Below are 14,327 nucleotides of genomic sequence, written 5' to 3' on the forward strand. Positions count from 1 at the left end.
ATGATTTCACATCTCATTCTGAAACCACAGACGTTGAATGTTTATTTTTAAATAACGCTTTACACACATGGTCAAACACTTATCAAACATCAGACAAATATATGAGTGGTGTCTTTTTTCTTTTCTTCTTTGTGGCAATCAAACTTCTTCAATAGAGCTTATTTTATGAGTGGTGTCATCCATTAGTCTTTCTTGATTTATTTTTTACACAGCTTCGGGACGCTATGGCCAAGATTTAATCTCTTACCTACCTCTTCACATAGATTTAGAAAGAGCCCCGCGCGCGGGTCCGCCTCTTCAGTCTTCCCAACCATAAATATGAGACGACGAGGATGAGTACGACTTAATAATTTAACGTATCGAAAAATTAAACGTATAAAATTAGAAGGGCGGCAAAGGGGTTTGAAGATTTGTGGCATACCTACTGCCGCCATTTTGATTTTTTTTCAAAATCGCGGCCAGCCATAAAACGTATACAAATCGATAGCTGACATAAATACCAACAAAAAATATTAAAACAATGACCCTCGTAAAGTGTCAGGTTTCTGAGATAATAACCGTCAAAGTTGATCACGTGACATCCATAATTATAAGCAAGGGTATGTGTTCTGATGAATAAAGATGTTAAAAAAAAAACTTTTAGAACAAATATGTATGTTGCATTGTATCTGGATATATTTTTCAACTTAATAACTTATTTTGTGACCATCTATGTGTGAGTGACTGCAGTATCGTCATTAGATTTAATATGACATTTGATATTATAGGGTAAATGAAAGTAATAGGTACCTCTGTAAAACCATTTACTACATAACACAAGATAGGAATAATCATAAAATTAAAAATTCTCTTTACATTTATATTGTGGCATAGTTTTATGGTTACCTACTTACTACAATTTCTCTTTGCGAAAATAGTTATATAAACCTGGATTTCTTTTTACATTGGCACAAAAGGGAAAAAAATTAGAAGTACAGTTTCGGAACAGTATTTTTATTGCCCGATAAACAATTTAAGGCATCATGCTTTTAGTATACACAATTTAAACACTTTTGAGACTACAAACACAAAAATCACATTCATAACATCAATACAAAAAACACTTTTTGCCTTTCTTATACACATAAAACAAGTAATAGTTAATTGCGCAAATGTCACTTGTTTTAACATTATGTTCGTTGTTTGTGATAAATTCCCGTCTTAAAAACTTCTAAAAACAAAAAAAAATATGGTTTTTGTTACCTATGTTACGTGAATTTTGTTGAAACATTACATTCTAATCAATAGAGTCTCGAATATTACGAAGTATAACATGATCTAAAAACCCAGCGGGAGGGCTAGGAATTGTTCCTTGATGTCTTGCCCACGCCATGTACCATATAATGGTCATCACGTGTGAACAACATCCTAAAGTTCTTTTGCCAACGAGACATGTGCAATAATGTCCTATGATTTTGTTTCTTCCTAGCAACGTATCATCTAACAATATATAAACAAAGTACATCCGAGTGTTAAAGTGTCTAGAATGTATTCTAGACCTCAAAAGCCAAGGGCTAGTGGCAATAATACCGTATTGTGGTAAGTCATATTCTATGGCGTCATCTTCAAACACCTCAATATAAAAATCTCCATTTATTTTCATATGTTCACCATAATAACTTCTGGCTTGTGCCACTTGGTACGGTCCTAAGCTCGTTATTATTAGCTCATCATGAGATAATTCTGGGAATTGATCAAAACCTTCACTGACATCTATAGCCTGGAAAGACGCATGTTTAAATTCTCGTGTATTACCAACTCACTTAAGAGGTTGGGTGCATCATATTTTAAATATATTTCATTTATTATTTCATTAACAAGGGCATTGTCTGTCAATCGCACCCCATAGGCATTTATTAAGGCGCATGCTATTCTGACCTCTTCGTGCAAGTGTGGAGCTGCTATATTTACATACTGTGACCTCAACTGTCTAAATTGATTTTTAATTCGTCCATTGACTGATTCAACTACCCAACGGCACAGTGTAACTTTACGTGACTCATTAGCCTGTCGAGTAGTTAACTGACGCTCGTCATCATCTTTGGTCAAAGGCATGTATGCTTCGTATCCAGCTTCCTCTAGATTTTTTATTACGTCCCGAAATCCTCGGTCTAGAATAAAAATGTCACCTGCTTCAAAAAACCAATGAAATGGGTTATCATCCCGTTCACTGATTAGTTCTTCCATAATAGAAGCATCTGATTTTTTTGCTTCGTATGGACCAAATGTTTCAATTATGTAGCCGTCTGGGCTCACAATTAAAAATACTTTTAATAAATTGCGATACTTATGTATACTGTAACTTTCTCGTTGAAATGCGTAATTTGAGCTTTTTTGGATATAAAAGTACGTTCCATCGCAAATTGTTATGACTGGGTTTCGAGAATTTGAAAATAACACATTTGAAATTCGTAAAATTCTCTCTAAAAGCTCGTTTCTGTAAGAGCTAGCGCGATTTGGCCCATAAATGTGATCGAACCCTAGGTTTTTAGGAACGAATTCCGAACACAGACAGTGCCGTACTTTTTTCATTATTGTTCCAAACTGCTGCGAAGTCATACGAAAAATACTCGACAGTCTTTCATTAGAGTCACCGGTATGTAATTTGCACAATACGGTAGCCAATGCTGTTTTTGGTTTTTTAAAGGTTTGTGTTATAGATGGTGTTTGCTCGAGTATATTTAGGAAATTATCTTTCGTATAACCGGCGTAAAAATGTAACACATAATCATCAAGGGATTCGAGTCTTTCGAAATTCAAATACTGCGTATCCTTTTTCTGCAATAGCTTTAACATAGCGGACATTTGTCTACTGTTAAAAGTTTCCTTTGTAGAACGACTATTTTCTTCCAGGTTGTTCCATATGGTGCTCATTAAATGCTCACTACAAGCACGATTTCCGAAAGAAATGTAAATATTTTGTTTATACAAACAATCTATTCTGAATGCCAACGGGATCCTATGAAGATCATTTTGATTATTACAGCCACTTGCTATACAGAAGATGGAATTATATGGTACTCGCTTAAAATCATGAACAGGAAATACAGGAGTACTTGTTTGTGTGTGTGCATCTTGTACTTCGGGAACAATTACTTCTTCAGGCACACCAATCACATCCAATGGATCGTTAATTATACCACGTGACGAGCTGCTACTAGAAGGTTCAACTACCACGTCGGTCGCTGCTTGTTGTGCTGCTTCATTGCGTTCCTCTTGCATACGTTCTCTCCTTTGTCTAATAACAAAGCGATCGGCACGTTGTAAACAAGGCCTACATATCTTTTTCTCAGCCGTTATCTGAAATAATAAACATTCTTCCTATAACACTTATTTTACACGCAATTGCAAAAAAGATTATTAAACTATAAACCTATAATTCGAAAGAAATCGACGACTGTATTTAAGTGCTAGTGCAGAGTTATCTACAGTGTTTTTGGTAAATCAAAAATAACTTTTCTCGTGGTTGCTATGGTCATCATCATACTTTTTTATACTTTTATTACAAAGAAAGTAAGATAACACATGTTATACAACATTTTCTAACTGCTGTGTGGGAGCACCGTAAAACATTTTTATAAAACTATTTAACTAAGAAGTATAGGATGAAATAGTGATAAGTCTAAAGTGGATTAAAGAGGTACAAACCTGCGGCTCCTCAATCATATGGCCAGCATATTCCATAACGGAGGGATGCTCCAATAAGAAGTCGTCGTTCAGTTGGTAAGACCGTACAGGTGCACGAGATCTACGTCTTGGTCCATAGTGAATAGTACTTATTCCACAAAAATAACAACGTCTTGAAGGGGACATTTCAGCACCAAAACAAATAAGTCAATAACAAACAAAAACAATAAGAAAACTTAACGAAACAACTTTAACAACAAATCCAACACTGCAACTAAATAACGAATAATTCGCACAGAGAGGCGTTTACTCCCGCATAGAAAGAACACAGGTAGCAAACTGAGTGCAGTGGTCGGGAGTATAAAGGTGGGGCAGGCGCACTTCCTCCGCCACACTCCCCTCACCCCCGCTTGTAGTGTGTCTCGCTTGCACATTAGAATAATACAATACATAATCTATTTTCTTGTTATATAAAACACCTAAAACAATACCTAATGAACAGTACGTCTCCATTGACTTTTTTGTCGTAGTATAAAATATTCTTATTAAGTACATAGTAGCCGCAACATGTAGAAATATCATGAGGCATAGTTATCTATGTTTTATTATTAATATTATCTATACCTATTAGAATATTTTGTGTATGTTTACACATTGTTATACCAAATAGATGGGTTTATAGTCGCTATTAAAAATAGAAATCACGTGATCAACTTTGACGGTTATTTTCTCGGAAACCTGACACTTTATGAGGGTCATTGAATTAATATTTTTTGTTGGCATTAATGTCAGCTATCGACTTATAAAGGTTTCATGGCTGGCCGCGATTTTGAAAAAAAATCAAAATGGCGGCAGTAGGTATGCCACGCTCCATAGTAAAATCTTCAAACCCCATTGTACTTTTTTGTGCCCTCCATAGAGTGGTAGTCCAAACGGTATGCGCCCAGCTATAGTTTTACCTACTTGAACATATTGAGTCCCATGCGATCTCGTCCACCTAAAGGGGTGGCAAATTATGATTTCGCCCCGGGCAGCAATGACTCACGTCACCACGTACGCTGCGGCTGCAAGTACCTATGTACCTAGCTTGTTTTTTAATAAGTAAAAGCAAAACTTTACATTTGCTAAAACTTAACTAGCTGCCTGTTGCCACAAACGGCCACAACTCCTCGCTCGTAACAAATTGCATCTTTCACTCTTCGCTCCCAGACAGGTCTTGTGTGACTAAAAAGGGACCATTCGCCATTGACCATATTGTTTAGTAACTGGTTGCAGCGTTGACCAGTTGACCTACCTTTACTGTGAAACCAGAGGAAATATCGCGACAGTCTTAGTGATCGTACAGCCGAAACTCCTACCTAGTCTTCTAGGTGGCAACAAACCTCGGTTTTGACAACTTGCATAAAAAACATATAGTGAAAATCGGACATAAACTTTTGAGTTTCCATACTAAATCCAATCAGTTTATCTGCCAATTTGTATATATCTAATATAGGAGAGCAAAACCATTCCATGAGCAAAACATCTTTGTTTTTAACTCCCCGACGACGCAAAAAGAGGGGTGTTATAAGTTAAACGTGTCTGTCTGTGTATCGGTCAATGCCATCGTAGCTCCCAAACGAATGAACCGATTTTCGATAGTATTTTTGTGTCATAGATACAGAGTGTTATTAGCCATGTTTCATAAAAATCGGTTCAGCCGTTCAAAAGTTGTAAGAAATGAATATTGAAAGTTGTTTAATTTGTCTGTACTGTACTTTATTACTCTTTACCATTTCCTGTCATCCAAACTTGCCCACCTTATTAACGAAAAAGATCCACATAAAGATTATTAAATTCTTTTTGCTGTCTTTTATTTCATCAATACTCCGTCAAATATACACTTTGTCGTCAATGAGAAAATATTTGTTCTAAATGGCAGCGAAATTTTAATAATGTGAATAATTTTAAATGTTTCTAACTATAAATTTAATTTCACGGTAAGTAACTTAGTAACTAAGTACCTATATTATTGTTTACTTAATTAAGTAAAATATGAAATGTCAAAATCTTCAAAATATTTAATCAGAAATCAAACCTTCACATCCTTTTTCCACATGCACTTTTTCACGGTAGGTTCACCGATAGTTGGTATTTTTTCAACCTACAAACTATACTAGCATTTCGGATCCACCAATGCTCAGAAGAAAAATAATTATCAGTATTGGTCCCACCACCATTCCTCTGCCTACTAACCTATCCATTCTCTAAACTTTCGACGTTCATCTGAACGTTTTCCCGATTTCTTCCGCACCCATTAAGTGTCAGAGCCCAGGGTCAGCTTTCTTACTTTTTCGTCTCCACTTCACACTGTGGTCGGTAATACTTCTTACGTTGTCTTATTATAATTGTTAAAGTTCTTAATTGACTTGAATATTTTTTACAGAAATTCCTGAATGATATTGTCCAGGGAAATACATCCTAAAGTCACAACCAAGCTCGGTCTCTACCGGAATAATGAGTGAGTATTATTTGTATAATTGTATCTGTAGCTTTTATTATTTTAATATAGGCACTTTATATATACTTAATTTTACTTTAAAATGATTGTAATATCTTGTAATTTACTCGATTCAGGTAATCAACGCGCCCCGAAGCCAGACCCGCGGCGAACTCAAATCAACTCCAACGCAAACGTTAAATGGAAATCAGATATCTGTATAAATGCCACCAACAAAGGTTCATACACAATTTTCAAGTCATCTACTGGTACAAATATTACCGATGCGAAAAACAGGCAAAAAGAATATTACAAACGATACGAGCATGACGAACTTCCAGTAAAAGACAATAACGTATCGAAAGGGAAGTCGTCGATTTTGAAAATCACTGATAATACAAACAAATCAATCACTAACTCCGATTTGGACAGGCTAGAACAAAAGCTATATAAGAATCTATCGCAAGACCTCCAAATAGAGCACGCCTCCGCGACCAGTCTCGAGTCCAACATCAAGTTCTTCAAATCGACGATACAAGAAATTTTCAACACTTTTCAATCCAATTTGCGAGATTATGACGTTTACAAACAAAAACTTAACGAAATCCTATCTAGAACTCAGGAGGAATCCATATCCGACATGGAGAATTTTATCAAAGATATGATACAGAACATAATATCGTGCGAATCTTCTTTTCAGTCTTTGGTAACCAACGACAATATGGTTCAAGTTGATAATCAAGTTGAAGTGCAAGACTGTGAAACCAGCACGATGCAAGACGACGCGTCCAAAACCGATACATTAGATTCGCTCAAAACATTCGACACGAGCTACGATGAAAGTGTACAGTTAATAGTAGAAGCTTATAAAAATGACAACTATCTTACTGATTCCACTTTTAACGAAAATAACTCAAAAAAGAACCACACAATCGATAATCGAGTTAACGTATATTTGTTGAGTACCACACCTTGCATTATAAAGATGAACGATCGCAGTCTGTTGTCTGAAATCAATATTAAAAAGAACTCAGAAGGTGCATCGTCGTATGTAGCTTCGACGGAGAATATCAAGAAATTGGCCGCAAAGAAGATAGAAATTGAGCAATACGAGTTGCAGCCACAAAACATATCGGACAGAGAGATACCGGTGAAAGTTTCCTTTGCAAAGAAAAATCTATGCGGAAGCGACGACAGAGTCGAGCAGGATAAAGAAGTGGAAGATTGTAGCAAGTCATTCATTTCTAAAATCTGCAACTTCCTCTGCAAGAAGTTGAGAAGGAATTCTCTCACGTGAATACATACATATAGCAATGCAAATTAATTCAAATCGCTAGTGAAAATAAAGACCTTTTTAATGGAACATGTATTTATTGTGGACTAGACAAAGGAACAAATGCTTAAAATTATCACGGCACCCTGTTCTCTTCAAAGTTATCTACGTAATACCACCTTATTTTAGTAATATGCTTACATAATTGGACCGCAAATTCTTTTTTCATGTGGAGAAATTCTCGTATCGTCTCCAGATCGAGCAATATCAGGGCTTCTCCGTCGATTTCTTCTTGCTTCATCTTCTCTGCGATCAACTTGCAGTCTTCTGTGCTCATTAGATATTCGTATACATCATCAACGGACCAATCTAAAGGATTGGGCGCTAGCTTCAGTTTGTCCTTCAACCTGGATATTTCCGTGTCTTTCTCGAACATTTTATTATCAGACGGCAGCGGATCATAAGTATTGAACTTTAATTTTTTCAATTCTGGTTCTTCAGAGTCAGAAACATCCGAAATGTTTTTAGCGTCTCTTGAATTTGAGCTACTTTCATTAGTATCGTTCTCAGTGTCGCTGTCTGGCGAGTTTCGTTTCTTCGAAATGCATGTGTTGCTGTAGATGGTCTGTACGTCTTTCTTGTTCCAATGTGCTTCTTTCATCTGTAGCGCGAAGTTTGGTAGTTTGGCGCCTCGCGTTTTCATTTCTAGTTTCGGGTATTGGTTTTTCGGTTCTCTCTTTTTTCTCTGATTTTTTTTATATTCTGCGCCGCTTTCCGGCGAATTGGGCCTGGTCCCGGACTCCGAAGGCGGCGTGGAGCCCGCACTATGTTCGCTTTCGACAGATTCCCCATCTTTACTTGCAGTTTCCTGTGATGGTTGTTGTTCTTTCTCTTTCTTTTCCGGAGTGCACTTTTTTCGTTTTCGTTTGCCGGTGAAAGATCCTTTCGGCCTTCCGCGACGTTCGGTTACGTTATCTGTAAAATTATAAATTCAATTTTCGAATGAAAACTTTTATTTTATTTCTTTTTATTAAAAATGATATTGATATTTTTTTTGTTTGCAAAAATGTCATTTTTGACACAAGTTTTTATTTATCGAGGAGTACATTCGTCTGGGCCCGATCCTGGATGGATGGATGTTTCGTGGTAGTCGTTCTGGTGCCTATGGCTAGCTATCTATAGGCACCAGATCTCTACAATGATTTTTTATTTTCTCATAATTAGGCTACGTTTATTTTTCAAAATTTAATTTCCAGCGACAGTAGAAGTTGAGTAGAGTAGAAGTTGAGTGAACAATCACAAATCAAATTTAATGCTGTCAGAAGTAACTATATTCTACGCTGACGAAGTCGCACAACCTACACGTAACTACATCTAGTTGGTAAATAATGGAACAAATAAAACACAAGAAATAAAATAAAACACTCACGGAATATAGACTTGTCGACCTGCTGGCAGTTGTTGGGGCACGCGCCGACGAACTCTAGCGGGCCGAACAGGCTGGGGCAGGCCTGCAGCTTGCCGCACATGGCGCGGCAGAACGCCGCCAGCTGACCGCCGCGGTCTGCGATCGGCACGTATGCGTGGTATGTCCCCGACTTTAATCTGATATTCATTCAAATTCTAATTACCTATTTATTTCAGACAAGAGTCCATATGATGTTTAGTAACTATATTAACTTATATATATAGATAAACATCCAAGACCCGGGCCATTCAGAAAAAGATCATTTTCCATCATGACCCGACCGGAGATCGAACCCGGAACCTCTCAGTTCAGAGGCGCCATTGACGCAGCGGTAAAGTGCTACAACAAATACTTTCAGGATACACCGTTTTCTAATAATTGCTGAGAAGGTATCCGCAAACATTCCTAAGACAATGCAACGCCAGGCAATCCCAACATTAAAGCATTATTAGCTGAAAGCATTATTATATTGTCACTGTATGCCCGACCCGTAATGCCAATAAATTCATTATACCTATATAATTATCATTTTTGTAATTTAATTTTAGGGACATCGTGTACCTTATCACAATACATATAACATTTGACGACCTCGGTGGCGCAGTGGTAAAGTACTTGCCTCTAAACCGTGAGGTCCCGGGTTCGATCCCCGGTCGGGTCATGATGAAAAATGATCTTTTCTGAATGGCCCGAGTCTTGAATGTTTATCTATACCTATGTATTTGTTATAAAATATAGTATCGTTGAGTTAGTATCCCATAACACAAGTCTCAAACTTACTTTGGGGCTAGCTCAATCTGTGTGATTTGTCTTAATATATTTATATTTATTTATTTTATTTACATGTCAACCTATTTTACCTATATTCACTAATATAATAATTGGCATGTTTATCTTTCTTATTATTTTTGCACAACAATTTTTATCATAGAATTAGTAGGTAGGTAGGTACTCCATTTTTATACATGATTTTTACAAGAAATTAACATATTTAAGATCATACACAATAGCAGTGTGGATTATGCACAAACAACACTAATGCCACTGTCCTCGAACAGCAACGGTTTCGGTATACATTGCTGGTTTTTCATTGCGATAAATACAATCACTTATACTAACTGCGCAATGTTCACGCATTCGCGTCGGTGTCCAAGTCCGGCGACAGTATGGAGCTGGCATAAAACTGATATAGAAATAATAAAAGTAAGTAAACCAAGTAATCTTTAGCGTGATGCCGAAAAAAGCAAATAAATGACGAGTTAGAGATTTTTATGAAATGTATGAATAAGGGAAACTGCCGAATTAAAGAAATTAAAGAACAGGCAATATGACTGATGATCATTAACCCTTGTTATATCACAGGCCCCTTCAAAATTTTAAAGCTTTCTATGTGCGCGGACCCTGTACTCCGAGGCGTCGAAACAGAAAATTAAATCAATGCAGACACGTGAGAGTGGATCTAAAAAAAATTTTAACTTACTTAGCTCTCAACATTTCCAGTCTCATGCCTTCTTCTGGCGGCTCATCAGTCTCCCAGTCTTTCAACAGCTTGGCCGGCTTGTACGAAGCCGATATCATCTTGTTCAACACTTCCTTCAGCACCAGAGTCAATGGGCCGGGACCCACATGCTTTGGCAATTGAGACAATTTATTCCTACTAATAGACGGACCAGCATAACATTTGTAATTAAAAAATATTCTATCACACCACTCTTCAGATTTAATATCTTCTTTGACTTTCTTTACTTCTACAACTTTTGGCGGTTCTTTGGACACAGATGTATCGGGTATATGCAAAGCGTAGTTGTTACTATCACACCACCCCACAGGTAATAACAAATCACTGTCTTGAGAATACCACACTTTTTCTCCGATAGGTAACAGTTCAACACACACCATGTGTTCCACGATCAAATCTATTGTTGCAACATGGATTTCCTCATGGTTTTGTGGATTAACTGCCTCTAATTTCATACCAACTTCAATGCCTTTTAATACAGTTTTATTCCCAAAGCAATATTCCGGAGCTGGTACTGAAGAAGTCATTGACAAATATTCATCCCAATCGAAGTTTCCTTCTTTCCAAATTTTTGGACTTTTGAAAGTTATATTATACTTTTGGGCCCAGCCTATAGGATAGATATACGGGTGCATAGAATCACAAAGCCAGGCCATTTTGGTGTCTTCATAGTCTTCAGAGTGGTCGTCGATGGTGACCAAAAAGTGAAAGTTGTTGAAGACTTTGGTGATTGTGGCTGGTCTGATTGACTTCATGTCTTCAGGGTTCAATGCCTCCAGTTTCATTCCTGTTACGAAGTTGTGCACTTCTAAGCTTGGGTTTGGCTGGAAATATGAAAGATATTACATTTTCTGCTTGGTCTGATCGTTTGATTGGTTGAGGAAGCCTGGTATTGTTAGTTGTGCAATAAAGTTTAAATAAATAAATAATAGCAGAGTAGTTTTAGTAAAGTAGTCGGTATCGCAGATAGGCTTCTTAGAATTCATCATTTCTTTAAAATTCCCAGTGGGAAACAAACATATGACTACCGATCAATAAAGTCACTATACAAAAGCACCTATGTGCATTCAAAATAGTTAAATAAATAAAATGTAACATATTGACTGCCCTTTATTAACCACACGATTTATATACCTGGGTGAACTAAGTGGAACTTCAAATGTCCTAATTTCACTTTGGACGACACGACACGACGACTCCTTGACTTCAATTCACCCAGGTGATCATTCAAGACTTCTTAAAATAAATCTAATGGAGTTTTATCACTTAATTATATATAATATGGACCAGACTCTGATATTATCTCAACATACCTGAAACAAGTCAGCAGGAGTGGGCTCCTTGATGGACTCCTCAGCACTCTGTCTGAGCTGAGTGCTCAGCTTGTTCTTGCACGAGAACTTGTTCACTTTACCTGGGTACTTGAATTGCCACGGAGAACCCTGTAAGACAGACTTAAAGTCACTTAAGATGTAGTTTTTCCAAGTGCCTGCAATGTGATTGCTACTAAACAAAATTTTTTTTTTTCTTTCAAAATATACTTTAGCTAGCTACTAGTATATTTTTAATTTTTTTTTTCCAGAAAAAGGTGGCAAAGCAAACATATTATAGACTGACCTTGTTAGTGACGAAGCCGAAACTGCAGAGGCGAGTGTTGGAGAAGAATATCCAGAACTCGTCCAGGTCGTCATCAGCTCCGTCGTACTTCAACAGTAGGCGACCACCAACATTCTCTTTTACCTACAATAAATAGTTAATCTGTTGTACTATGTATTGAGAATACTTATTCTAATTTTTAATTGTTTACATCATGTAAAAAAATTAATTTCATATCTCATAATACATGACTGTATGGGGATATGTGTCAGACTGTCAAACTTTCTTCCATATTATGAGAAAGAGAAAGTGTGAGGTGTAATTTTGATGAAATTTCGCAAAGGAATAGACTATACCTTAAGAAGAAAGATCTTCAGGTGAAAAACTAAGAAACATACAAAAGAAGCTGCTGGCTGTCATAAAAATCAGCTCACTTCCAAATTGATTTTAATGTTAGGAATTCAATTATTATATTTAGAAAGGAAATCTTAGAAAGGAATCAAAGAAAAACCTGTAAAAAAACTTACAGTTGCAATCCAGTATCTGTATGGATCTGTGACATTCTGAACTTCCACTTTCATGCCAGTTTTGATCCTGTCTATTGGGGAGAATCCTTTGTTATTCAATGCCTCAATCGACACAGACTGCCCACCCATTAAGACCTTCTTCATTATCTCTATTATTGAGTCTCCATATCTCTCATTAATATCGTCTGGAGGTTCTATCAGCTCATCGGCCTTCCCACACCACCCTAGTTGGTGTACTTTATTCTTGGATATGTCACACCAGAAATCTTCATCTGCTCCAATGAACTTGATGCGTAGAAGATGGCCGCATACCATGGTGATTTTAGCAATCCAGTAGATGTCAGGGTTGTTCTTGTGGCACACTTCAAGCAGCATGCCCTGCTTGATGCCATTGTTGAGACTTGCTTCGACCTGGAACATTAACGTATTTTCTCGCGACTTGTTTCTTTATCTATAAATAGCGGCCCTTTCCTGTTTTGCTCAGAGAAAAACCAAAAAACATAAATTATACATCTTAACCTTTCTCAGGAATCACAATAACTATTGGTGAAAACATACAAAAATCCCTCTGGGAGTTTTTAAGTTTATCACTTTTAAACAAACAGACAAATAAATTGCGATAGGGGGACTTCTGACATTTATATAAAAAAACAGTATGTCAAACTATCTTAGAATAAAGTACTCAATAATAACTAAGAAGTAAAGTACTAATAAAGTACTTACAATAATAATTACTCTCAGAGATACTCCAAGAGTGTTAAAACTAACTTTACAATGCAAATCATGGTTAATTTATTTTGAGTACTTACAGGCTCAATTGTTTTGATGTAAATTCATGATGTATATTAAATGTAATGGATAACATAACCATCCAATATTACATAATTTTTTCCCCATATTAAAATTCCCAATATATTAGTGTTTAATCAATACTTATTAATAATGTAATAAATTTAATACATCTGTGTTTTTTAAAAATAATAAACTGTAATAATAATAAAATAATTAGGACAAATAGACATTCCATATGGCAAAGAAACAAGTGTCAAAGTGATGAATATTTTATGGAAATAAATGTTTTAAAATGTAAAAAAATATTTTCACTGCAAATGTGCATAATCATAACGTTAAATTTCATTACCGTGATAAGAATGTGCATTTTTTTACACTTACCTATGTGTATTACCTGCACTTAATATTTCTTGACATTGCACATCATAATAATTTATTAACTAATTAACAGGTAACTTAAAACAACACAAAACATGTGATTACGACTTGTATATTCTGTATATAGATTTTCAATTTTAATTATTTCTACATTTTATCATATTTTATTTTACTTGTTCATAAAACAACTAGTTATGGTAAATTAATTAAAAAAAAAGTGTTCAACATATTATGTACTTCTGAGATAACACTAAAAGAATGTTAATTTTATTAAAATAAATATAATGTGATTTATTTAACTAGTTATTATTCTACTCATCAGTACTTACATGAGCGAACAATTCTTCTGGAATTGCAACGCTATTATTTGCTTGCAAATAATTACTCCAATCAAACTCTACCATTTTTCACAAAACTTTATTTACTAACTTCATGAAAAATACATTTCAACAGAACCACACGAAAACAGAAATAAAGTTTCCTGAAATCATTGAACACTTATAATAAAAATCACCACACCATTAAAAAATTCATTTTACTCAAAATTGAGTTCAAAAAGTCACGTTCCATTTCATTAAATTGATGGATCCAAACTTACTGAAGTTTATTATTTTATTAGTTCTTACATC

The 14,327-nt window shown here is 35.8% G+C and overlaps 3 protein-coding genes and 1 long non-coding RNA gene across 6 annotated transcripts; 2 read left to right on the plus strand and 2 right to left on the minus strand.

Moving 5' to 3' along the window:
* The first annotated feature begins 291 nt into the window (after positions 1–291).
* On the plus strand, positions 292–7,508 carry LOC128675017 (uncharacterized). Of its 2 annotated transcripts, none has more exons than XM_053754079.2 (3): positions 292–336; positions 6,092–6,166; positions 6,283–7,508. In XM_053754079.2, exons 2-3 carry the CDS (start codon positions 6,163–6,165, stop codon positions 7,440–7,442), a joined length of 1,164 nt encoding a protein of 387 aa, XP_053610054.1. In that variant the 5' UTR covers positions 292–336; positions 6,092–6,162; the 3' UTR covers positions 7,443–7,508. The 2 variants fall into 2 exon arrangements, with proteins under 2 accessions (XP_053610054.1, XP_053610044.1); XM_053754069.2 differs by lacking the exon at positions 292–336 and adding an exon at positions 4,829–5,645.
* LOC128674998 (uncharacterized) lies at positions 1,609–3,976 on the minus strand. Its single transcript, XM_053754049.2, has 2 exons — positions 3,688–3,976; positions 1,609–3,339 (listed from the first exon to the last, which is right to left on the minus strand). Exons 1-2 carry the CDS (start codon positions 3,850–3,852, stop codon positions 1,753–1,755), a joined length of 1,752 nt encoding a protein of 583 aa, XP_053610024.1. The 5' UTR covers positions 3,853–3,976; the 3' UTR covers positions 1,609–1,752.
* On the minus strand, positions 7,497–14,271 carry LOC128674968 (scm-like with four MBT domains protein 2). Of its 2 annotated transcripts, none has more exons than XM_053754004.2 (7): positions 14,028–14,271; positions 12,529–12,939; positions 12,023–12,145; positions 11,719–11,847; positions 10,367–11,229; positions 8,848–9,023; positions 7,497–8,393 (listed from the first exon to the last, which is right to left on the minus strand). In XM_053754004.2, exons 1-7 carry the CDS (start codon positions 14,100–14,102, stop codon positions 7,555–7,557), a joined length of 2,616 nt encoding a protein of 871 aa, XP_053609979.1. In that variant the 5' UTR covers positions 14,103–14,271; the 3' UTR covers positions 7,497–7,554. The 2 variants fall into 2 exon arrangements, with proteins under 2 accessions (XP_053609979.1, XP_053609986.1); XM_053754011.1 differs by lacking the exon at positions 14,028–14,271 and adding an exon at positions 13,338–13,525.
* On the plus strand, positions 8,886–12,478 carry LOC128675041 (uncharacterized). Its single transcript, XR_008405224.1, has 2 exons — positions 8,886–9,004; positions 11,988–12,478. It is a non-coding gene; the product is annotated as an uncharacterized LOC128675041 (long non-coding RNA).
* Positions 14,272–14,327: the final 56 nt, after the last annotated feature.

This window comes from Plodia interpunctella, chromosome 2, assembly GCF_027563975.2.
Source record: "Plodia interpunctella isolate USDA-ARS_2022_Savannah chromosome 2, ilPloInte3.2, whole genome shotgun sequence".
NCBI classification, from domain to species: Eukaryota; Metazoa; Arthropoda; class Insecta; order Lepidoptera; family Pyralidae; genus Plodia; species Plodia interpunctella.